Source organism: Xyrauchen texanus, chromosome 33, assembly GCF_025860055.1.
Source record: "Xyrauchen texanus isolate HMW12.3.18 chromosome 33, RBS_HiC_50CHRs, whole genome shotgun sequence".
Lineage (NCBI taxonomy): Eukaryota > Metazoa > Chordata > Actinopteri > Cypriniformes > Catostomidae > Xyrauchen > Xyrauchen texanus.
Genome location: NC_068308.1, coordinates 12,740,014 through 12,766,443, shown reverse-complemented (window position 1 = coordinate 12,766,443; position 26,430 = coordinate 12,740,014). Strand labels below are relative to the sequence as shown.

The 26,430-nt window shown below is 38.9% G+C and overlaps 2 protein-coding genes across 4 annotated transcripts in view; one reads left to right on the top strand and one right to left on the bottom strand.

Moving 5' to 3' along the window:
* Nucleotides 1-7,569, bottom strand: part of LOC127627244 (WD repeat-containing protein 49) — a 38,286-nt gene extending 30,717 nt beyond the window's left edge. Inside the window, exons 1-6 of the mRNA XM_052103585.1 lie at nt 7,430-7,569; nt 6,540-6,662; nt 6,215-6,395; nt 6,073-6,119; nt 5,385-5,522; nt 2,505-2,693 (exon numbers count right to left, since the gene is read on the bottom strand). Coding sequence (XP_051959545.1) covers nt 2,505-2,693; nt 5,385-5,522; nt 6,073-6,119; nt 6,215-6,395; nt 6,540-6,662; nt 7,430-7,525 — 774 coding nt within the window. The 5' untranslated portion in view covers nt 7,526-7,569. The remainder of the gene's footprint in view (nt 1-2,504; nt 2,694-5,384; nt 5,523-6,072; nt 6,120-6,214; nt 6,396-6,539; nt 6,663-7,429) is intronic.
* Nucleotides 7,570-11,399: 3,830 nt separating this feature from the next.
* lrrc45 (leucine rich repeat containing 45) lies at nt 11,400-24,558 on the top strand. 3 transcript variants are annotated; one of them, XM_052103446.1, is made up of 18 exons: nt 11,400-11,508; nt 12,011-12,282; nt 13,646-13,707; nt 15,488-15,558; nt 16,995-17,173; nt 19,272-19,400; nt 19,563-19,675; nt 19,771-19,829; nt 20,150-20,227; nt 20,946-21,081; nt 21,263-21,340; nt 21,427-21,538; nt 21,643-21,713; nt 21,787-21,879; nt 22,023-22,115; nt 22,242-22,415; nt 23,498-23,645; nt 23,851-24,558. In XM_052103446.1, the coding sequence occupies exons 2-18, from the start codon at nt 12,051-12,053 to the stop codon at nt 24,045-24,047; spliced, it is 2,025 nt and encodes a 674-aa protein (XP_051959406.1). In that variant the 5' UTR covers nt 11,400-11,508; nt 12,011-12,050; the 3' UTR covers nt 24,048-24,558. The 3 variants fall into 3 exon arrangements, with proteins under 3 accessions (XP_051959406.1, XP_051959405.1, XP_051959407.1); XM_052103445.1 differs by having other exon boundaries at nt 19,563-19,681; XM_052103447.1 differs by lacking the exons at nt 11,400-11,508; nt 12,011-12,282; nt 13,646-13,707 and adding an exon at nt 15,786-15,978 and having other exon boundaries at nt 19,563-19,681.
* Nucleotides 24,559-26,430: the final 1,872 nt, after the last annotated feature.

The window sequence follows — 26,430 nt, the reverse complement described above, 5'->3', positions numbered from 1 at the left end:
TGCCTGAACTAGTCAATTCAAGCTGTCTAAACAGCTCCTTGTATGCTTTGGAGGCCTTTCAAAGGGTTTGGCCATCTCCAAGCGAAGAATTTCCCTCTGGATCATGGAGGCCATTGCACTCGCTTATGAGTCACAAGGCATACAGTGTCCCATTGGTGTCCTATTGGCTCATTCTACCAGGAGTGTGGCTTCCTCCTGGGCATGGGCAAAGGGCATCTGCTTAGAGGACATCTATCTGGCTGCAGCTTGGGCTTCCCTTAACAACTTTGCCAGGTTTTAAATCTTGGATGTTTCTGCCCTCCCTTCCCAGGTTTTAACTGTGAAAGAAGATTGATTTCTATCCATGTTCACTACCCTGCTGGCTAGTTTCATAGCATTACATTCACAGTCTATGAGATTTTTTTCTCGTCCTTTCCCACTATATGCGAAGAATATCTTTTTGCAATGTTTCACTACACTGGATGGCTAGCGTCATGTCTTATGTTGACAAACTGGTTTTAACCATATCATCCTCTTTCTTCTGCACTACACTGCGAAGAGTGTTATTTTCAGTGATCCACTACGCTGTTGGCTAGTGCCATTGTATCACATTTCAGTCTAGCACCGTTATGTCCTATAGAGCTATTCATGCAACCTGGAATGACAAGTGTCATTGCTTTTACCATAAATGGTTTATTTCTTGTCCCTCTTCCTTCCTATTTTTCTACCCTTTTTTTTCCACCCAATTTGCTAGTAGGCATTTTCATGTGTGTGTGAATCAGTAGCACAGCATAATGGTTTACGGCTCCCATAACATCAGCTACTTACACAGCGTCGAAATGATTGACTTAAAAATGGAACGTCTCGGTAACTGATGTAGCCTAGGTTCCCTGAAAAGAGGGAACAAGACACTCAGTAGCTTTGCCACACTACTGATTTCTCACTGTTAGTGCAAAGACAGATGTGCTCTCCTCCCTTCAGTAGAAAAATTCTGATGATGTGAAGGGCAGAGAAACACGTGTCACCTGAAAATATGTAACTGCCATGATTGAATAGGGTTTTAGAGATCGGTATTCCTGAGAGGAGCTCCCATAGCATCAGCTACTGACACAGCATCTCGTTTCCTTCTTTTCAGGTATCCAAGGTTACATCAGTAACTGAAACATTAGCTGTTGTTTTTTCAAAATCCTTAACCCTAATTTAAGAATTCCAACTTTATGACTTTTTCACTCCTTCTAGAGCTTTCGAGCAACAGCATTGTGCAAAAAATTTGGCCACATATGTTTTACAAAAACATTTCTCTTAAGACGGTTATTTATATATTCAGCCTTTGTTTGTCAATAGGAAATATACATTTTAGACTCTGCCAAACAAAATATGTCCAAAATATGTCCAGGTGTACCTAGGAGATTTGGTGCTGTTTTGAAGGCAAAGGTGTTCACACCAAATATTGATTTAGCTTTTTTTATGTTTACTAGACTTTGTATGACGTTAACTGACAGATGAAAAATATTTATGGCATAATTTTTGAAGACATCCTCACTATGCTAAATTGTTCACAAGTGCCTAAAACCTTTGCACAGTACTGTCACCAAGTATTTGTCCTTCTGTCTGTTTCCCAACACCCTAGCATACATCTATTAATTTAGCAGACTAGTAATCAAATTTCAAGTTAATCTCAATCAACAGCATGTGTTACATAGTGCTGATTACCACAAATAATAACTTTGACTGATCCCTCCTTTTCTTAAAAAAAAAAGCAGCAAAAATCAAGGTTACAGTGAGACACTTACAAGTGAATGGGGAGGGTTTAAAGGCAGAAATGTGAAGCTTATAATTTTATAAACACACTTACATTAAATCTTCTTTTAAATCTTGTATATTATTGGAGCAGTGAAGTTGTTCATTGTTCATCATTGTTTGTATGGTCATTCAAGTTACATCATCAATGAAATTTAAAACAAAAATGCAATAACATACATATTGTTATATCTTATGGCTATACTTTTGGAACTGTGAGAACATTTACAGATTGTCCCCATTCACTTCTATTTTATGTGCCTCACTGTACCCCTTATTTATGCTTTTTATAAAGACAAGTTGAATTAAATGTTTGTGGTAATCAACATTATGCCACAAATGCTGTCGATTGAACTAACTTGTACTGAACCCACTATTTTCATTTAAGTCTTAAATACCCTTCAAACATCATGTTTTAAAATTTTCAGACAACATTCAAAGTTTGTCTCTCCATTTCTAGTTCAATAAAAGTATTTTTAATCTACATTTGCACATATCCGTGCTACTAAGCATTACTGGTCTTTCTTAAGGCAGACGTGGGATTTATGGGGTGGTGTGTTTGTAAAATGTTTTAGACATGTGCAATAGGTCTTTTGAGACCAATAGAGATTTTCGGTGTTCTCTTACATAACTTTCTGTATGCATGGCTCATAATGGCACAGCAAAATTCATAAAATGGCATAGATATTGAACATGAGATGCACAGTTGTATGACATATTTTCACCTTTTCGATTCTCCAAATGTATTTCTGTCTCTTCTGATTGATATCAATGATGACAACAGAGCTGGCTGCGCTTTCTGATGATGTAATAATGAGCTCACCACGGGGCTCATACTGGATTCTGTTAATTGGGCTGCTGTGGATTTTTGGGATGTGCTGATAGGAGATCCATGCACTGTGAGCATTTATGTCCTGTGCAGGTAGGAAATAGTATTTATGACATCAGTTTTACAACATCAGTGACACTCAACTTGTTTATATGTTCTGAAGATATGATAAATATATACTGTACCTTTAGGTTAATTTCAACAGTTCCTTTTGTCTTATTTAAGTGTTTTTACAGTAACAATGTGACATTTAATTTTCAGGCCAAACTGATTTGCACTAAAATAACTTTGCAAGCATCCCTATACATATGTTACAAATTATTGTAAACTGAATTTGGCCAATAAAGGTAGTATTTACACTTGGTTATTTCATGCATTTTTACTGAGTGGATAGCTATCCAGTCATGAAAAGATACATTTGGAGATGGTTTAAGATGCATCCAAGACGCAGCTCAGCCAAGTGTAAATGCATTTGATTATTCTGCCATATACTTACAGTACATAAACATACATAAACTTTACTCCTTCCAAACGGTATACAGACATTTGGGAGCCCCACAATCCACTTGAGGAAGTATCATGGCTGAGACATATTGATTGAGGAACCGCAAAAACTCAAAAACAATTTACAAAAATGTTTTTCCCAGCATTAGCATTATCACGGTTTGTGTATTCCGGAGGCTAGGATCGAAGTGAGATTCATATTCAGACCAGGAGTTTGATGTCCAAGTCAGACCCTTTTGTAGTGGAGGCTATTGATTTGCAAAAATATACAATGTATGCACTTACTAGAAAGTTATTGATACTCCATTTCTTGTATGACATTTAAATTAATTGTTCACCCAAAAATAAAAATTCTCTCATCATTTATTCACCCTCATGCCATCCCAGATGTATATGACTTCCTTACTTCAGCAGAACACATTTAAAGAAAAATAGAAATATATCTCAGCTCAGTAGGTCCTTATAAAGTGGATGGTAACATGATTTTTGATGCTCCAAAAAGCTCAGACAATCAGCATTAACATTATCCATATGACTCCTGTGGTTAAACGAATGTCTTATGAAGCGATATGATCACTTTTGGTGTGAAAAAGATCAATATTTAATTACTTAAATATTATAGATTTAAATCAGCATTAATCAGCAGTATGCGCGTTCACGAGAGGGGTGAGGTCCCGCGGTCTTTCCAGCGATGGCATGGCAACGTTCCATTCATTGCAGCAGATGCTCTCTACCTCTGATGGCATTGCCTACATGTGCACCACCATGTCTCCTGAGCTCTCTGTCTCTCTGAGGCTTGTTGTTGTGCTGCTGTTGGTCAAGCCTCCTCCATATCCCTGTGCTCCTGGTCAGAGTAATCAGGTTCAAATAAATATGGCTGTGCAAAAAACTTGTATCTCCTTTTCTCCTCTTAAATCCAAATCTTATGACATATTTATTTAAATTTGCTTCTTATTTATTTACGGCGTTTGGTCTGTACAGCGTTCCTCCAACACAGTTGTAAACAGCGCTGCTCATCCGGATGTGTCACGCATGCGTCACTTCTCACGTGAACATGCCAATGCTAATATATCACACGAGAGACCGTGTGACCTCAGCCCTCTCGTGAACGTACATACTGCTGCTTAACGAAAGTGATTATTTTTAGTTAAAAAGTACTTAAGTATTTAACTTTTCCTCACCAAAAGTGATCTTATCTTTTTATAAGACATTTATTTAACCAGAGGAGTTGTATGGATGACGTTAATGCTGATTGTCTGAGCTTTTTGGAGCATCAAAATCGTGTTACAATCCACTTGCATTATAAGGACCTACAGAGCTGATTTTTCTTCAAATGTGTTCAGCTGATGAAAGGAAGTCCTATACATCTGGGATGGCATGAGGGTGAATAAATGATGAGCGAATTTTCATTTTTGGGTGAACTATCCTTTTAAGATTTTAGTTTAAGTCACGACATAGATTTAAGCTTTCTGACATCCCGAAAGACTTCATTGCATCTGTTGTAAAAAAAAAAAAAGGAAAAAAAAAAGAACACCATTTCTCTCATATCATTTTGGCTTTTACCTTGGCACATAAAAACAAGAGACTTGGATAATTGTAACTATACATACATATTTCAAAATGGACACATTCACAATTTAACTTTTCAGTGCTTTGTATTTGTAATATTTGAATAAACTAGCAACAAATCCAGAAAAAAGGCAAAAAATAAGACATCTGTTCTTTTCTATTGCTTGGTATGTAAATAATATTTTCTTTATGAAAATGGACTTCAAGCACATAATACAATATTGAAGACACTGCACAGTTGGTTCTGTAAAGTTTTAAGTTTTGAGAGCTTGTTATTTCCCTGCTGTGTCGTGCTATCGAGCTGTCACTATCACATCTGTATTTACGTTAAGTATTATTTTATTTTGTAACAATAAAGAATATTGATAGCATTCTGAAATGAGGGGAATGAAGATTTCAGAGATTAACATGTTAATTGAGATTGTGAGACTTGAAGCACATTCGTCTATTTGGCAAAGTATCTGTTCTCCCTGGATTTTCCGTGATCCTTCCCCCGCAGTCAAGTGAAGCCTCAGTATAACGGAGCAAAATGTTACGTTTCTCACAGGCCACTTTCTCATCTGTTTGAGTGTGAGAAGCTAAAATATGGAAGAGACTGTGTCCCATGTGGCTTTAATACAAAACGCAATTCTAATCCAATCTAATATATTAATATGCATGAAGTGACTAAGTGTAAAAAAGTCCTGAAAATGAACACACTCACTGGCATATAGATTTGAACGGGGCCAGATTGGTTGGTGAATGGTATATCAAGGAGCCCATTTAAAGGCTGAAGAATCCACAGCAAATTCACAGAGCCTTTCTCATCTCCCCACATCAGCACACACTTCTCTCCTGGAGCCTAATTAAACATGAATCACAGTCAACTAAAACAAACCAGCATGGTGAATTAAAGGAACAGTTCACCCAAAAAATGACTGTTCTGTCATAATTTACTTAAACCTGTATGACTTTATTTCTTCAGTGGTTATTTTTTTCTTTAGCTTTTTATAGTAGCCCAATCTCCTCTTTTCCATACAGTGAGGTGAACTGTGTCCATGGTTGTTAAGTAAGATTTTCAAGGAAAGAGTTTCAGTGAATAATGACTTCAATTTAAGTCTGTTCTTCATAGAAAGGTGCCACATGTCCTCTGAAGATTTGGAATATATTGCACAAGTTGTATAGCTTTATGATGCTTCTATGGTGCTCTTTTTGTCATTTTTTTAAAGCTTGGCAGTCCCTGGTCCCCATCCATAGACATTCTGCTAAATTTATCCTTTGGATTTCCACAGAAAAAAAAGGAACATGGATTTGACACGACATGAGTAAATGGTGACAGAATTTTCATTCTGGGTCCCTTTAACAAACATAATTCCAGTTTAACACTGGGGCATGAAATCTCACTGGCATACCTTTGTGTTATACCAATAACACAGTGCAGTTGCAGCATAACTTAGTCCTAAAAAAGACAGACAGGGGAAAACAAGGTCATAAAGTAAGCAGAAAAGGAACCGTTTACATCTGGAAGTTTTTTTTTTTTTTTGTAGCTCATACCAAACAAATAAACCTGCTTAAAACAGGATGTGGTGATAACATCAAAAAAGTGGATGTCCCTATTCATGGTTGCCACAGCGATCTTGTGGACGTTTCCCATGTAGACAGCATCTGTGGTCCATCCTCGGAACTTCTTGCAATTTTCTTTCTTATCGCTCTCATCAAATAGGTCAGAACACACCTGCAGGGATAAAGGAGAGATTTTGGATGAACATACAAATGAACCCTAAAATTAGTAACAAACGCCTTTCATTATTGAAAGTGTAAAGATTTAAAATGGTACATAGAATTTTACAGTAAATAAACTCCTATGTTATTATGTCACCTCCAGTTGCTTTAGGATGTTAAAACGACTGTTCCAAACACAGAGAGTTCCTCCTTTGCTGATGCTGATGTAACGCATGGGTGGTGACTGGCTCAAAGCCAGGAAACGAATGATTGGCTCTTGCTATTATGGTGAGTAAGAGATTTTACAATTAGAGTAGTAAAAAATAAAGTGAAAGTTTTCACATGTTCAAATAATCTAGAGAAACAATAATAAATAAATGTCTGTCATGACAAACTTTGATGGTGGCAGATAGACAGACAGACAGACAGACAGACAGACAGACAGTCGGACAGACGGTATAGGGTTGAGGGGGCCTGTGTTGCTCAGCGAGTAAAGACACTGACTTCCACCACTGAATCCAGGGTGTGCTGAGTCACTCCAGCCAGTTCTCCTAAGCAACCAAATTGGCCCAGTTGCTAGGGAGGGTAGAGTAACATAGAATAACCTCCTTGGGGTCACTATAATGTGGTTTTCGCCCTCAGTGGGCCACTTGGTGAGTTGATGCCGCGGAGAATAGTGTGAAGCCTCCGCACGTGCTATGTCTCCGCAGTAACGTGTTCAACAAGCTATGTGATGAGATGCGCAAATTGACGGTCTCAGACACGGAGGCAACTGGGATTCGTCAAAGGGAATTTAGCATTCCAAATTGGGGAGAAAATGGGAGAAGAAAAAAGATGTTTAGGGTTGTTATAGGGATGGAATCCCTAACTAAAAACTTATATTATCAGAAAAAGGAAAGTATAAAATTAGCCAGAAGCCTTACTGAAACCATTAAAGAACTGTATTCTATTTTGTTCTAGAGACAGACGGATAGATGAATAGACAGATGGATAGACACACAGACAGACAGACAGACTGACAGACAGACAGATAGAAATAAATATCACCTTGTTATAGACACAGTGGCATATCAATGGTTCTGAGATAGAAAAATTTAGTCCAGTCTGCAGTGAGTGTCTGCTCTGCTTGTAATGCTGCAACATATAGGTATAGAACGTCTCCCATTCTACACGGCCATCACAAGAGATATCCATCTGTACAAAAAAAAGACAGTTCTGCTCTGATAGCTTGTCATCAAACAGGTTCTAGTCAACTACATTGAACGGCCTGTGACCTATGTTGTTTTTAAGATGCTGAAGTTTCTTGCTTCAGAACTTGCTTAACCAACAAGACTAATTAGTTAAACCAGCTTTGACAGGGCGGAGGGCAGGGCCGGGTCGTGATTCTACACACGTGATTCTACAAAGGAGCAGCAGTGGCCATCTGCCGGGGGAAACACGGCGGGGTTAAGAGAGGACCGCCGACCGCGAGCAGGGTACCCTTCAGTTCCCCGAGAACAAGGCGGGCGTTCCGTCTGCCAGGGGCCGGAGGACTGCCTCCAATCCATCTGAGGAGGCGCAGCTATCGTCCATTAGAAGGTAGAGGAGTGGCCGAGGACAAGCTATGGCGTATTGGAGAACTGGCAAGTAAGTGTTTTTTTTCTCTCTCTCCCTCCTCTCTCTCTCCCACTGCCGCTCCGCATTGGCCTTTTCCCTCTCTTTTAAATTTTGCAGTGATTTTTTTGTTGGGGGTACTACACTGTTACAGGAAGTACCCCTTATTTTAATCATCATTGTTTCCCTCCCCCCATCCCCTCCAAGATTCAGGAAGGCGGGTATGACCTGCTGGCAGACGGGGGGTTAGGCATGCCATCCCCCAGGGAAGGGGGGGGGGGTGTACATCATGCCGGGGGCTCTCCGGCCTGAGAGAACGTGGGAGGAATGTGACAGGGCGGAGGGCGGGGCCGGGTCGTGATTCTACACACTAGGCCCCTTATCAGGCTAATCAAGCCTCCGAGAGGGATAAAGCCCGACTGCGGATGGTGGTGTGACAGAGAGAGAGGCAGCTACAGGCAGCTGTCCATCATATGTGTGTGTTTGTGTGTTTTTGTTTAAGTTCTTAATTGAATATAATTTATATTGTCAAGTCGGTTCTCGCCTCCTCCTTTCCCTTGTTCCCTTTACACCAGCTTTCCCAGAAAGACCATGTTTGATCTCATCAGCAAAGTTTTGCTGCTGAAAAGGGTGGTTATGCTTGTCCACCAGTTAGACCAGTACTTCACCAGCACATATCAGTTTGAAATAGCATGGCAATTCATGCTGGCCTAACCATGTCAGAAGCATACTGAGAGTGAAAAGGCCTGGTAAGTTAAACAAGTAAACCAAAAATGCAAGACCACTGGCCTCACTGAATAACTCCTCCACGTCACTTCTCTGGTAGTCTTTGCCTGTCACTTCTTTCAGAGCAGAGAGGATATCGTCAGCCCTCATAAAGTTAACAGAGACACAGTCACGTGCTCTGACTCTTCTGTTGGGTTTCGAGCTCACAGAACACTGCTTGAAGATGTGCTCCATCAGTAACTTCAGATGACTGGACCGCAATGACTCCAGGAGACAGACACTCCGGCCAGCAAAACTGTAGATTTAATGGTGAAGAGGATGCAATGTATCATTAAGCATTGGAATCAGAATTTTCAAACTACATAGACTACAGAGTACAGATAGTTAGAGAGGGCAGAATAGAGAGGGGGTGGTAGGAGAGATTGACAGTGTTGTGCTTGTCCGTGTGTGAGAGAGAGACAGAGGCTCTCTGTGGAGCAAACAGAAATTACACCTTCAGACATAACCAGGGCTCAGGGCAAATATGCCCCTGATATTTAAAATGTGAGGACAATACAGTCTTTTTTATCTGTTATCTAACATCTGATACATTTCATAATATTTTACTCTAAGAATGGATTTAGTGTGGGTTTAGTACCTCTGCAGACATTGTATTATCATATAACTGTCAGCTATATCTGTATTTGCTCTCTCGAAGGCAAGAGAGCGCTGTTTAACGTGGAGCTCATATGATGTGGTATTTGATGAAAAAAAAAATCAGCTTTAAAAACACTAAATGTGAAGAAAACACTATCAACACCTCCAAAACGTACATTGAATGTAGATAGAGAGCTGTATAATTTAACTAAAGTGGCCACCCAATAATTTAAAATGTATTATAGCAGGACCTTTATTGTGTTTTTGTGCATTTTTTACATCAACTTTTTTTGTGAATTTGATTTGCTTATATAGAGCAGCCATACTGAGAATTGGTTTAAATTATATAATTGTTTTGAAGTATATTAAGGTGCACTCACAATTTTTTGGAAATGCTGCTGACTTAAAATGGGCTATGCATAAGAGACTACTAATTAGATATACATTCAAAATGAAGATAGTTGTCTTCACAATTCTTTTGATGGTTATTATGCTGATGAAGTAGATACCATAGTTTGAGAATCACTGATTCAGAGCATTTTTGCTTATTTTTATAATCTAATTAAAAACATATTGACAGACGGACGGACGAACGAACAATCGATCGATCTATAGATAGATGGATAGATGGACAGACGGACAGATAGATGAGTGTCACCCATTCCATATGCAGCCCAATCAATAAGATTCTTGGCTTCTGTAATTTATCATGAAAGCGTGTTCTTGTTGCCATTAGTGACTTTACAACAAACCTAAATGAGCCGGAGAAGTTACTGATGGGTAGCTTTTAAATTGACACAAGGCAGCACCTGTTCAAGAACACATCCTCAGTAAGACCCACTTACTGAGCAAATACTCCTAATGTTTAATGAAAAAATCTGCAATTACGTGTTTCAGCATTCAGACTCCATTCAGCAAATAAATACTGTATGTAATGTTACATTTTGCACGAGCTTTTAGGTTTTTGGAGTAAAACCTTAGACAATTTGCTATTACGATTTTGCATGTAAATATAATTTAGATGGATGCATTTGATTATTCAAGTAAAAGGAATATATGAAACACCTTAGGCTATGTTTTGGAAAAGTGTGACAGCTAGAAATATTAAGGCATAAATGTCTGAGAAATTGCCTCCACTGTGTGATAATGATGTGCAATATTTAAATCTAATAGGCTATAAATAATAAGCCAAATATTGGTCACTTACGACTTAGTAGTGCTGGGAATTTCCTCCTTATAGACCTTCCATGGTTCCTTCCTTTGCTTCAATGTTTCCATACCTAAAATATTAATAGACACAGTGTAGACCCTCCAGAAGTGATGTGGTTTTAGTATTTTTTAAATAATTAACAATTAATTCCAAATATTCTCCTTCTGCGCTTTATGTTTAGTGTGTTTACTTTTGCTATCTCTCCTTCCTCCAGGCATCCAGACCTTCATTATGGAGACGGGAATGCTCAAGTTTCTAAATTAATCATCCATCAGTCACTAAGGCAATCTCCTACAACACACAATTAAGGAGGGGCAAAAACATTTCCATACTGAACACATTTATTGAACAAACACTGTTTAATTTTATATTTAGTCATGTATTCGCTGTAACACCATCAATTATTCTCTTTTAATTGTTCAGATAATTTACTGCCTCTGTTTACTTGTTGTTTTGTTTTTTAGCTAATTAAGCTATCAAATGTAAAGAAAAAAAGGGAAGTTCAGTATGTAGCACTATGTACAAGTATTGCTAATGTTGGCAGCATTATGTTGAAAAGGCTATATTGAGAAATCTATCATTTGCAGAAAATAAAGAAACAGACACTATAACTGTCAACAATGATTTACTGTAGCTACATTTGAAAAACAAACAAAAGTTGTACCTGGTCGAACTCTGTGTCAAACAATGGCAACATATTATCACTTGTAAAAACGTGCTTGTTTCTTGTCAAATGTAACGGAATATTTGTCTCTGTACCAGTGGCAACTCTCAAAAAGCGTCGCACTTTCAAGACTACACGCCCCATAATTCTGCTGTTTTTAAACCGGAAGTCATTTCACTTCCTGGATACTTTCAACTGTCAAAAGAAACAATCAGCTAGTGCAGACAAGCGCCTGAACTACAGCTGCCGTCTCAACAATACTGGATAAAGTTATGCCTTTTAAGTCCAGAAATAAAAGTATGTTGTAGTTTTATCACTATTCTTCTCCTGCAAGCAGACTCTTTTGATTGCTGATTCAGTTTTGCACTTAAAACGTGTCGTGCAAGTTGTAGCTTGTGCTATTTTTATGCTATTTTTAGCTCCATTATAATTTTAGTTGCATTTATATGCTTCCTTTAGAGTTTTTATGATTATTGTTTATATGCAAACCGCCAAATAGAGGTCAAATAAACTATTTAGTTACTGTTTAAATTCGATTTTTTTTAAAATATTTAATCAAAAGATATACCAACAAAGCATTACCATGTGATACCATGGTTTTTGGACATGTACCACTGCAGCGCCAGTTCAGCAATTTAATATGCAATAAACAATATATTAATACTGTGCATAAGACATATTATTACCAGATGGAAATGGGAGGTTTTTAAAGGCAAATTCCTCCCACTCTTCCTATTGTGATTACACTTGGCATTCCAAACCACATTGTCTCCCTGTCTGTCTTTCTGTTCTCCAACAGCTCAGTGAGGTGGTGACAGGGCAGCTGAGGGCGTGGGGTCATGGAGGAGTTCAGGAGGACGTACCTGAGGCTGTGTAAGGAAGGAGGAATAGATACGCAGGAGTCAGTGCTGGCTCAGCTTCATGACACAAGAACAGTGACAGGCAGCAATAGACTTGACCTGAGCGGGCAGAGTATCACTGTGGACACCTGCAGCATGCTGGGCAGAGTACTGCAGAATGACACAATTTTCACAGAGATCATTCTCAGTGACTGCATGCTTAGTGAGGAAGGTGGGTGTGACTGTAAATGGGTGAATCTCAAGAAAACATGCACAGGTCACATTACACCCTAAAACCAAGCAATGAAATAAGGAATCAATTCAGGGTTTTTTTATTTAGCATTTAACATGTATCATGATAATAAGAACATTTCTCCCACCAAATTCTCATTGCAGCAGAGCCCCATTTTTCTGGAATAGTTTTGAGTACCCACGTAATAAGTTTTGCGTGTCCTTGTTTTCTTTTTCTCGCAATAAATTTACCATGTTTTACTATAGTAACCATATTTTAACCTTGATATTCATAGTTAAACCACAGTAATAAATCAGTAAAAGGAAAACTATGGTACTACAATTCATTTATCATGTGGTTTGTTGTCCATGACACCGCAGAGACTCGCAGCATGTTGAGGCTTATGCTACACTGCGATACACGCACAACTTGCCATGTGCCCCATTGAGAGCAAGAACCACTTAATAGCGGCCACGAGGAGGTTACCCCATGTGACTCTACCCTCCCTAACAACCGGCCAATTTGGTTGCTTAGGAGGCCTGGCTGGAGTCACTCAGCACACCCTGGATTTGAACTTGTGACTCCAGGGGTGGTAGTCAGCGTCAGTACTCGCTGTGCTGCCCAGGATCCCTGAGTTGTTACATTTTTAGCATTTTCAGTAAGTTGAATTATAATAATTATATAGAAATTATTGTAATCTACCTTAATTTATATAATTTTAAGAGATCTTGAGACCCCTCTGGAAGTGCGATGAGGCCCCCTAGTTGAGAACCAGTGCTCTAAGGGGCACCTTATATTACCATAATGTAATTACAAATGTTATTTAAATCAGTATAAATTAAAGCCAGTACCTCAAATACTAATAGTACTAAGATTTATAAATAGATTATCATTTAAATATTAGATTACTTTTTACTTTTTTTTTATTACGCAATGAGAATTTAAAAATTGCCATAAAAATGTCACAGTTAATAAAAAAATCTTAATTGTCCTAAAAATAGGCTTCATTTTTATTATGTAAAACATAACTTTTTCTTTCATTTGGTTTTTGGGGTAAAATATGACAAGTTTCGTTACATGTGGATGCTTGTAGATGAGGGCGTAGCCTAATTATTACACTTTAAATAAACTGCATACTTTTTATTGCTAAATTCATGTTTCTTAAAATATATGGATTGCTTAAGATATGTTCTAATGTATACCTCTTTAAACAGTGCTTTATATATCTCAAAGACATGGCATATAAAAGACTTTGCATATAAAATGGCTGTTTCGGTGACTTTTTCATACATGTATTCCTGTTTTAATGTTTATACTGCTGTGCAGTTAACGCTGTGCTATAGACAATTCCTGTCATCTACAGGTGTCAAGCAGCTCCTAACTGGTCTTCGCTCCAACACCACAGTGAAAGTGTTGGACCTGAAGGTAAATATTAACATTATGTATTTAAAAGATATAGTTTTATCTGTTATTTAGATGATATACAGTATAACATTATAGAATAAAATATATATTATTATACAGTGAGGAAAATAAGTATTTGAACACCCTGCTATTTTGCAAGTTCTCCCACTTGGAAATCATGGAGGGGTCTGAAATTGTCATCGTAGGTGCATGTCCACTGTGAGAGACATAATCTTAAAAAAAAAACTCCAAAAATCACAATGTATGATTTTTTAACTATTTATTTGTATGATACAGCTGCAAATAAGTATTTGAACACCTGTCTATCAGCTAGAATTCTGACCCTCAAAGACCTGTTAGTCTGCCTTTAAAATGTCCACCTCCACTCCATTTATTATCCTAAATTAGATGCACCTGTTTGAGGTCGTTAGCTGCATAAAGACACCCGGTCCACCCCATACAATCAGTAAGAATCCAACTACTAACATGGCCAAGACCAAAGAGCTGTCCAAAGACACTAGAGACAAAATTGTACACCTCCACAAGGCTGGAAAGGGCTACCGGAAATTGCCAAGCAGCTTGGTGAAAAAAGGTCCACTGTTGGAGCAATCATTAGAAAATGGAAGAAGCTAAACATGACTGTCAATCTCCCTCGGACTGGGTCTCCATGCAAGATCTCACCTCGTAGGGTCTCAATGATCCTAAGAAAGGTGAGAAATCAGCCCAGAACTACACGGGAGGAGCTGGTCAATGACCTGAAAAGAGCTGGGACCACCGTTTCCAAGGTTACTGTTGGTAATACACTAAGACGTCATGGTTTGAAATCATGCATGGCACGGAAGGTTCCCCTGCTTAAACCAGCACATGTCAAGGCCCGTCTTAAGTTTGCCAGTGACCATTTGGATGATCCAGAGGAGTCATGGGAGAAAGTCATGTGGTCAGATGAGACCAAAATAGAACTTTTTGGTCATAATTCCACTAACCGTGTTTGGAGGAAGAAGAATGATGAGTACCATCCCAAGAACACCATCCCTACTGTGAAGCATGGGGGTGGTAGCATCATGCTTTGGGGTGTTTTTCTGCACATGGGACAGGGCGACTGCACTGTATTAAGGAGAGGATGACCGGGGCCATGTATTGCGAGATTTTGGGGAACAACCTCCTTCCCTCAGTAAGAGCATTGAAGATGGGTCGAGGCTGGGTCTTCCAGCGTGACAATGACCCAAGCACACAGCCAGGATAACCAAGGAGTGGCTCTGTAAGAAGCATATCAAGGTTCTGGCGTGGCCTAGCCAGTCTCCAGACCTAAACCCAATAGAGAATCTTTGGAGGGAGCTCAAACTCTTGTGTTTCTCAGCGACAGCCCAGAAATCTGACTGATCTAGAGAAGATCTGTGTGGAGGAGTGGGCCAAAATCCCTCCTGCAGTGTGTGCAAACCTGGTGAAAAACTACAGGAAACGTTTGACCTCTGTAATTGCAAACAAAGGCTACTGTACCAAATATTAACATTGATTTTCTCAAGTGTTCAAATACTTATTTGCAGCTGTATCATACAAATAAATAGTTAAAAAATCATACATTGTGATTTCTGGATTTTTTTTAGATTATGTCTCTCACAGTGGACATGCACCTACGATGACAATTTCAGACCCTCCATGATTTCTAAGTGGGAGAACTTGCAAAATAGCAGGGTGTTCAAATACTTATTTTCCTCACTGTACGTTACATTATTTGATACAGGTCTCTTAAATATGTTCAGTAGTTCTTAGCAAATGTTTAAAAAAATAAATTTCTCTTAAGGGAAATAACATGAGAGGGACAGGAGCTGAGGCTTTGGGGCAATTATTAGTGAGGAACAAGGTGCTGCGTAGGTGAGTGATTTAGCATGACTTTCTGGCCTATAATTCTTTAATTTGTTGTAAATATGGTCACTGTTTTAATAATTGAACCACCCTATTTGTATGTGCATGGCAAACATTTATTAAAATGTTTTTGGAATAAGGTGCACCGGTGAATTGTGACAGGAATGTGCACCAAACAATTATTTGATAACACTTTACAATAATGTTCCATTCATTAACTTTAATTAATGCATTAGGTATCATGAACTAACAATTAGTTCATGGCAGTGAACAGAGAGGCAGTGGTGGCTCAGTGGTTGAGGCTCAGGGTTACTGACGAGAAGGTCAGGGGTTCAAGCCCCAGCACCACCAAGATGCCACTGTTGGGCCCTTGAGCAAGGCACTTAACTCCAGGTTGCTCCGGGGGGATTGTCCCTGTAATAATGCACTGTAAGTCGCTTTGGATAAAAGCGTCTGCCAAATGCAAAAATGTAAATGTAAATGTAACAATTAATAAAGTTTTTTTACAGCATTTATTCATCTTTAGCCATTTTTCTACCATCAAGAACTGTTCTCATCGCAAAACCGTACCGTTCTGTGCCGAACCGGGCTAGCTGGCTCGGTTTCTTTTTCCACTGTTGTGTGGTGTAATTAGGAGAATGCATGCAACATATCCATCTGTTGGTGATGGGTGAGAAATAAACATTTAAACGATTTTAGGCTTTTTCCCCCTGGTTTTATTCTGCTAACAAACAACAAAGACACAAACCATGTTGAAAAAACAAAAGTAAAGAGAAAAAGGCGAGAGGTTTACCATCATTTGCTGAGGGATTGTGCATGTCACCGGACCTGAACATGCAGAAAGGGAAAAGTTCCCAAACTAGATACAAATGATATTTATTGATATTTATTTATATAAAATTGTTAGTGAGAATATATCGATGTAGTTTGAGTTCAATTAAGCTATTAATCTACTTCCCTGACAGAAAGGCTACAATACTAGTTAAACCATCATAATAAAACCATGACGATACACTAAACAAGTCGCCACGTACTAAAGCCATTCCACCAGCATGGTTGAGTATGGTTAGCTGACCATGCCGAGAATTCAGGGCCAAGAATGGTTTATAATTGTGCCGTGCCGAACCATGCTCAAGTGGAAATGCTACTGTAACCATTCCGTACTGTGCTAAGAACGTTCAGCCCGATGGTGGAAAAGAGGCTTTGTTAAGTTAATTAATAAAAAATTCAAAATGTCATTGTTAGTTCATAGTCCATTCACTAATGTTAACATATACAACTTTTGATATTAAAAAGTTATTCCTATAAATTGAAATTAACATTAACCAAGATTAATAATAAATTCTGTAAAAGTATTGTTTATTGTTAGTTCATGTTATCTAATGTTGTTAACTAATGTAAGCAAATGGAGGTGTTATCAGTTATTCTTTCTGTTTTGCTTGGAGACTTGTGCTGGAATGGAATGCCTTGGGAATGTGGGAGGAAGGATTTGCCATATTTTGTGAAGGTCTGGCCTCCAACACCTCTCTCAACCAGCTTGATCTGCGCAATAACCAAATTAACCACCAGGGGGCAGCAGAGCTCTGTATAGCACTGAAGAGGAACACAAGTCTTCAAGAGCTGGGTGAGTTTTGCAACAACAGCTCAGCACTTGGTAAGAAATTCCAGCCTCATTGTTGCCTGTGTACAAGGGCTGTTTTTGTTGTGCATAGACCTGTTGTCCCAGTTATTTGAGGCTGATGTCATGTAATTGTTTGCAAAAACCAGTCGGTGGTGTCCTTTGAACCTCATTGTCTACACCATGTTGTAAATGTTCAATGTTTGAAAAAAATAATTCTTCCTATAAATGACTTTTTCTTGCTAACTCATTGGTCTATTACACTGTTACTTGTCCAAATAGGGAAGAGGTAGACCATTATATTGGTTTTACCAAATTAATCAGTGCCATTATTTGCTTTTTGGAACTATGGGTTATTGGTAAAAATCTATGAAGATTTTTGTATTTTTGTATTTTTTTATTTCACCTCTAGAGTCCAATGAACCAGGATTCCATAGATAGAACAACTTGGTTACTGGTTCATTGGACTCTAGAGGTGAAATAAAAGCAATCACTGACTGACAATATTCTGTCATATTTTTATCACCACTTCACTAGATTCACTAGATGAATCAAATGTTCTAAATTGAAGTGAGGGCCTAAATAGAAAAATGGCACTATATGGAAGTGTGCCTTATCAGAACATACACTGTGTCTCCAATAGGGGTGGGTAAAAAAAATCGATTTTCCGAAGTATCACGATCTTCATTTGAACAATCTCGATATCGATTCTTAAATCCTAACATCGATTCAAGTAAAGCACATGCGATTAAATTTTGCATTATCAAGCCGCCCAAGATTGCGTCCGACGTTGATAAGCATTAAATGCATTTGCGCTGTGCTGTTGAAGGCTGGGTACTACTTCAAAGTGTTCTCATCCAAAAATCCTCCCCATGCAGCAATGACAGCTTTGCAGATCCTTGGCATTCTAGCTGTCAGTTTGTCCAGATATTCAGGTGATATTTCACCCCACACTTCCTGTATCACTTGCCATAGATGTGGCTGTCTTGTCAGGCACTTCTCACGCACCTTACAGTCCAGCTGATCCCACAAAAGCAATGGGGTTAAAATCCATAACACTCTTTTCCAATTATCTGTTGTCCAATGTCTGTTTCTTTGCCCACCTTAACCTTTTCTTTTTCTGTTTCAAAAGTGGCTTTTTCTTTGCAATTCTTCCCATAAGGCACCCCTGAGTCTTCTCTTTACTGTTGTACATGAAACTGGTGTTGAGCGGGTAGAATTCAATGAAGCTATTAGCTGGACATGTGAGGCATCTATTTCTCAAACTAGAGACTCTGATGTACTTATCCTCTTGTTTAGTTGTACATCTGGACTTATACATCTCTTTCTGTCCTTGTTAGAGCCAGTTGTGCTTTGTCTTTGAAAACTGTAGTGTACACATTTTTATGAAATCTTCAGTTGTTTGGCACACATTTCACCCACACACACACACACACACACTCACACTAATGATGGCAGAGCTGCCATGCAAGGTGCTAGCCTGCCATTGGGAGCAACTTAGGGTTCAGTGTCTTACCCAAGAATATTTCGTCATGTGGGCCGAATCGAACCGCCAACCCTGCGATTAGTGACCGACCCGCTCTACCACCATCTGAGCCACAGCCGCCCCATATATATATATATATATATATATATATATATATATATATATATATATATATATATATACACACACATGCACAAATCTTTAATCTGGTTAATATGTATAGGCTTTAAAAAGCTAAATTTGTTAAATACCTAGAGCATTGTAACAGAGCCAATTCTCTGTCATTTCAAAATAAGAGTCTCAAAATAAGTGTTTATTTCAGACTTGTTATGCTCCAAATCTTCATTTTTTCTGGTTATTATTGGGATTTCGGTTGCACAATAAACTGCTTCTGGGATTTTAATCATGTTGGACTCTTGTTGCCACTATGTCTGTGCCCATCATACTGTAGTAAGGAAACACCAAGAACGTTTTTTAACATACTAAAAAATCGATTTTAAAACTTATGAACTATTAATCGGTTATTGACCTTTTCCACAATCTTCCACAATCGGTCGACCTCCAACATGGGGTGTCTTTTAGTTAAATAAGTAGAGTCTGTTCTGTTTGTGTGTGCAGATCTCAGGTGGAATAACATTGGGCTGCTGGGTGGCCGATCATTCCTGGAGGCAATGAATCAGAACCGCACAATTCTCAAACTTGAGATGGCTGGAAACAACATTCCCAGTGACACACTCCGAGCTATCGGTGAGACTGACTCTGTCAACATCAGCTGTCAGCCGATCAGAGTTCTAGAATGTTGTGGTTCATATCCATGTCCACAATGAATGTGCGAGAATGTGATCGGGTGAAACTCATGATTGTGTTCAGGCTCTGGGTTCGAAATCTTAATGTATGTTTTCTTCTCAGAGCAGTCCATGAATCACAATGTAGATAGACAGTCCACACTGAGAGAGAGCAGGAGCAGGACCCATGTCCTCAGCAAAGAGATCCAGCTCCTAAAGGAGGAAAAGGGCCGGCAGGTCAGGGTAACTGGGCTATTTAGTGCTTTTGCTTTAAAAGTTTCAAATGCGGATGGGTTGAAAATGAACTGTTCTTCTCTCCGTATGGCCTGAAGTTTCTTAGTCTGATGGAGACCATTGATAGACAGAAAGATGAGATGGGAAGGAGTAGCAGGTAAGTGTTCGTTTAACTTAAAACCTGTCTTCAAAATGGCTAAATACTTCTATAAAACAGCAGCAACACCAAGTTAACAAATGACACAAATAAGAAAAACAATTTGTCCACGAAGTATTACAGTTAATGAGCCTAACTGTAGGCTGTTACAATTTTTCAAGCAACTTGGTGCATTAATATAGATATTAGTATCAATATTTAGTTAACACAACTCATCCAGTTAGATTTTGAGAGATTATATGAATTGAGATTACAATGCTTGTACTGTATATAATGTTGAATATTTTTGATATGCTAACTGAATTTAGTTTTGAATTTAGGAATTCATCACTACGCCTGGGACAGTTACAGGAAGCCCTGAACGAACAGAAATCAGCTGTGAATTCTCTCACAGCCAAGTAAGCAACCTTTAAACATGCAATTAATGATGATTTATTTTTTCAAAGTTTAAATACTTTATTCTATTTTAATATGCAGAGAAATAGTGTGTTCTTTGAGCTGTCCGACTCAACCAGTGCATGAGTTTTGGACTGGACTATCTGTAGACAGTGTGCGGGAAACCTTTTAGAGAGCATAACTATCAGCTTGGATCACGTGAATCCTCTCTGGCCAATCATATAACGACTTTTTCTTGTGGTATATTTTGAGATATGTATATGTTAGTTTATATATTTTGGGAATTGAATGTTTGTGGAATATGTTTCAGTGAGCGGTAAAAAGAGCACTACAGTATTAATCTATTTAAATATATATATATATTTTATATCAGCATTGTTGGGCACACACATACGTTTTATTGGATTTTTTATTAGATAATATACAATATTGTACAAAATGTATCATATTTTATTACTAAACACTTATTTTAATTCATCAATGCAATTTTTGTGAGCTGGAGACAGTAAATAAAAGTAGGCTTGTGTTAATGCCATAAATGAGTCCTGTCGCTTCATTCTCTACTCTGATATCTCTTATAAAACAGCAATTTTATCTTAGTAAACTCCACACATGTATCGATTGACAGTAATATTCTACTACTTTCGATTGACAGGTTGCTGGTGTTGTACACAGGAAGTACAACAGGACTTTTGTAGAGTTCATTGTTTTGTTGTTCAGATTGCAGATGTCAGAGGCTGCTCTAGCTCTATCAGAGCAGAGGTCTCATGACCTGGGAGAGTTACTGACACGAGTTAAAATGGAAAAGACAGATCTGAGAGACAGACAGTCCAGAGAGATCAAGAAAGAGCATGAGGTATTCAGCACCACTGATTAGACAAATAATTTAGTTTTTTTTAGCCTTTTAAAACGTTTAATATCAGCTTTCAACTTTTATAATTGTAATAAAATCAGAACCATGACATATTATAAAATCTGTTAACTTTGCATTAAAGTAAACGATTTAAACGTAATTTTATTTGTTATGTTTTTTGTAGGAGAATGCTTTGAGGGAAGCAAAGCTTTTAAAGGAGGTGAACAGTCTGTCAGAGAAAAACCTCCAGCTTCAAAACAAGGTACAGAAGAGAGCATATCCTATGGAAGAGTAATATATGTGTGTGTGTGAGAGAGTTTTGACTAATACTGTATATGTACCATTCAGCTGGAGGAGACTGAACGCAGATGTAAGACGCAGCAGGAGCAAATCTTTCAGCTCAAACAGGAACTCGCCAACACCACTGCTGAACTAAAGCTGCGGCTTGCCCAGACTGAAGGTGCCAACTTACAACACCAGCTATCTAGAAAAGCCTTCCTCAAGAGAAACATTTCAGTTAAAGTCTGCTTTTTGCTAGTCATACTAAAAGTTGTTTCTCTCCAGAACGGTTGGACATGGAGAAAAGAAGATCCAAGCAGGCACTTGACGACATGGACAGTTTACGACAGAAGGAGGTGAAGACGTTAAACCAAACCAAGGGGTTTTTATGAAGTTGCCTGCTGCTTAGAGTTTTCCTTTTTGCTCCAGGTGGATCACCTGACCAGACACCAGGAAGAGAGTGAAAGAGCTCTACAAGACCGCATTCTCAAACTTGAAGGACAGCGGATTCAATTAGAGGAGGTAGACAAGATAAATTCCAAACTAATCCCAAAATTAATCCCAAAGCTAAATGAAATTCCCATCTTTTATCTAAAGCACAGATTCCTGACTTATCACATTTGCACTTGAGACATGGTTTGATCTGCTTTACCTTTTGCATGTAGGAGCTCAGCAGAGCGAAATCTTCTCTGGTGACTGAGAGAGCTCACGCTGAGGAGGAGCTTGGAAAAGTGCGCTCCCAAGTGCGAATGGAGGAAGTACGCAAATGTTTTCTAAATGGTTCTAACATTATTAGAAATGTTTGCTAACTGAAATTCTTGCATCTCATCGTCCTCCGTTTCAGGATCATGAACTCTAATGTTCCTTTTCTCCTCCCTCTGCAGCAGCAGCATTTGAGCAGTCTTGAGGAGAAGCTGCGAGGGGTTCGCCAGTCTCGGGACGAGTCTCAGAACCACTGCACACAGCAGAAACAAACCATCGCTGAGCTCCAGGCTAGAGTAGGGCAGCAAAGCATTGAGATGGACACTCTCCGCCGTAGGATAGAGGAGTTACAGCAGGTACTGGTTTAAATCGAGAGATGTACTCAAATATTCAAATATCAAATAGTCACATTATATACAGTATTTGTGATCATTTTGCTGAGAATATAAACCTAAGCAACAAGAAGACTGTTATTCAAACTAGTTTTGCAATACCTCTTAGGGTGTGTTCACACTTCGGTTCTCTTGGTCCTCTCGGTCCAGACCAAAAAAGAAAATGATACATTTATTCCTGGTTCACTTGGCGTTCACACTGGCATTTTTAACACCAAACCTAAAGATAGGAAACAAAAGGCATCAGGAAAAAGTCACAAAAATCACAACCTGATTGGACAGCATTTATGACGTATATTTTGCTGATGACGGAACTTGCCGAACATCCAAAACAATGCTGGCTGCTGGGCTAAATGCGCTCGTTGGATTTATATATGTATATATATGGTGGTATTTTTACCAGCTGAGAACAAACAAAGAGCTAAAAAAAATTGTAAAGGAGTCAAAACAGCACCAGGAATTCCTCCGTTGTACACACAAATGAACATATGCTGCAAGGACGGCTGATGGTGGTTCTGACGGCTGTACCGAACTGTAATGGGCAACAAAGCTCCTATGATGAGAAGAACCAGATATGTTTTAGGTCAGTATTAGGCAAATTACTTCCTGTTTTTGGTCTGTTTAGACGTCTTTGGTCCATGATGCGTTCATATATCAATCGAACCGCACCAGAGTTTGGTGGGCACCAAGGTACGGAGGCAGCGTTCCCACTTGTTCAAATGAACCGCACTAACAGAGCAATCGCACCAGAGTTTGTTTTAATCGAACCAAACCTACTAAGTGTGAACACACCCTTAGTGAATTTCGAATATGAGAGCAAAGACAGAGATTTTTTAACAGCGTCGTCACTCAAAAATCTATACAAATTAGGGCTGTCAATCAATTGATATTTTTAATTGAATTAATTAAATGATATCCTGATTAATGTTCAAACTGTTTTTTGTTTATTTAATAATATTTTATTAATGATCATAGAATATTTCTGTCTGCTTTAGCTGATATTAGTCTGTGAATCTGATGATCTTTTGCCATGTGTCTGAACACAGGAGCTTGCAGGGAAAGAGCAAGAGAAAGTGGCTGAAGTGACGCGTGTGCGGGTGGAACTGCAAGAGCAAATTGGCCACCTGGAGGCTGAGAGGGCAACACAGGGTGGCCTAAAAGAGAAGATTGCTGCTCTGGAGAGAGAGATGAAGGGTACATTTGTTATGCTAATTTCTTGCAATACCAGGAATTATTTAGATAAATCATTTTACATAGTGACGAAATGCAAAACGTATTTGTTTTGTACTGTTCATGACCGTTTGAGATGAAACTTGATGCCCATGTTGCAAGCTCAGTTGACTCAGTGTGTGTGTGTGTGTGTGTGTGTGTGTGTGTGTGTGTGTTTGTGTTTGATCAGTTCTCAGCGCCAGCCATAGAGAGGCCCTTCTGGACAAAGAGAGCGAGATCTCCTCTCTGCTTGAGCGACTGCGTATTAGAGAGGGAGAGATCCAGCGCATGCGTGAGGATGAGGCCCAGAGAGCCAGCTTCCTCCAGAATGCCATACTCACTTATGTCCAGGGCTCGCCCCTTGCACAATTCAGCCCCAAAAAGTGAACTACTTTTCCAAAACCCACTTTCCATCAGTTTCACCAAGGCACTTTTAGACTATGCACAGTAAATCTAGTGTAGACTGGAAGTTTTTAATCAAATGATTTTACTTGATTGGAAAGTTTCATGGATTGGAAAAGAAATACTCAAAAAATGACTGACCAAATAGATATTGATATGCATTCCTGTGTCTTTTAAATGTATAGATTTTGGTTTGGAAATAAGTTTTCATAATTGAATGATCAGGTACCAGAGCATATTTTTTAAACTTCTTAGTTAAGAAATGTTACTGTTTCTATTAAGATTTATTTTGATTTCTTGAAATATTGGATCTCTTTCACATATATATCTTGTGAAATATCCTGAATGTGCCATATTGCCCATCAGAGCTCTTATGTTGTGGCACTTGCAGATTGTATATTGTAACATGTTTTCAAATTTTGTTTTCTACTTTTGGAATTTTACACACTTGTAATGTCTGTTTGCTGTTTGTGTAAAATAAAATGTGTGGTTTCGAAGAAGCTCTGTGCAGTCTGTATGGAATTGCTATAGAATTAAATGGCATGATAACGCCACTGTTTTGCAGTTAATTATGTACAGTGAGGAAAATAAGTATTTGAACACCCTGCTATTTTGCAAGTTCTCCCACTTGGAAATCATGGAGGGGTCTGAAATTGTCATCGTAGGTGCATGTCCACTGTGAGAGACATAATCTAAAAAAAAAATCCAGAAATCACAACATATGATTTTTTAACTATTTATTTGTATGATACAGCTGCAAATAAGTATTTGAACACCTGTCTATCAGCTAGAATTCTGACCCTCAAAGACCTGTTAGTCTGCCTTTAAAATGTCCACCTCCACTCCATTTATTATCCTAAATTAGATGCACCTGTTTGAGGTCGTTAGCTGCATAAAGACACCTGTCCACCCCATACAATCAGTAAGAATCCAACTACTAACATGGCCAAGACCAAAGAGCTGTCCAAAGACACTAGAGACAAAATTGTACACCTCCACAAGGCTGGAAAGGGCTACAGGGAAATTGCCAAGCAGCTTGGTGAAAAAAGGTCCACTGTTGGAGCAATCATTAGAAAATGGAAGAAGCTAAACATGACTGTCAATCTCCCTCGGACTGGGGCTCCGTGCAAGATCTCACCTCGTGGGGTCTCAATGATCCTAAGAAAGGTGAGAAATCAGCCCAGAACTACACGGGAGGAGCTGGTCAATGACCTGAAAAGAGCTGGGACCACCGTTTCCAAGGTTACTGTTGGTAATACACTAAGACGTCATGGTTTGAAATCATCCATGGCACGGAAGGTTCCCCTGCTTAAACCAGCACGTATCAAGGCCCGTCTTAAGTTTGCCAATGACCATTTGGATGATCCAGAGGAGTCATGGGAGAAAGTCATGTGGTCAGATGAGACCAAAATAGAACTTTTTGGTCATAATTCCACTAACCGTGTTTGGAGGAAGAAGAATGATGAGTACCATCCCAAGAACACCATCCCTACTGTGAAGCATGGGGGTGGTAGCATCATGCTTTGGGGGTGTTTTTTCTGCACATGGGACAGGGCGACTGCACTGTATTAAGGAGAGGATGACCGGGGCCATGTATTGCGAGATTTTGGGGAACAACCTCCTTCCCTCAGTTAGAGCATTGAAGATGGGTCGAGGGTGGGTCTTCCAACATGACAATGACCCAAAGCACACAGCCAGGATAACCAAGGAGTGGCTCTGTAAGAAGCATATCAAGGTTCTGGCGTGGCCTAGCCAGTCTCCAGACCTAAACCCAATAGAGAATCTTTGGAGGGAGCTCAAACTCCGTGTTTCTCAGCGACAGCCCAGAAACCTGACTGATCTAGAGAAGATCTGTGTGGAGGAGTGGGCCAAAATCCCTCCTGCAGTGTGTGCAAACCTGGTGAAAAACTACAGGAAACGTTTGACCTCTGTAATTGCAAACAAAGGCTACTGTACCAAATATTAACATTGATTTTCTCAGGTGTTCAAATACTTATTTGCAGCTGTATCATACAAGTAAATAGTTAAAAAATCATACATTGTGATTTCTGGATTTTTTTTTTTAGATTATGTCTCTCACAGTGGACATGCACCTACGATGACAATTTCAGACCCCTCCATGATTTAAAAGTGGGAGAACTTGCAAAATAGCAGGGTGTTCAAATACTTATTTTCCTCACTGTATATACTGTGTACAGTTCAACTATGTGCACTGTATTTATAGAATAGGGAAAGATTATTGCACAGAATACTGCATCCCGTTTTGCAATGAGCTTGACTGAACTGGAAGTAATTACATAAACACTCAAACTCTTTTTTTATCTATTTTTTTTACTTTATTTGATCAAACTGCCAAAAGGTATAGGAA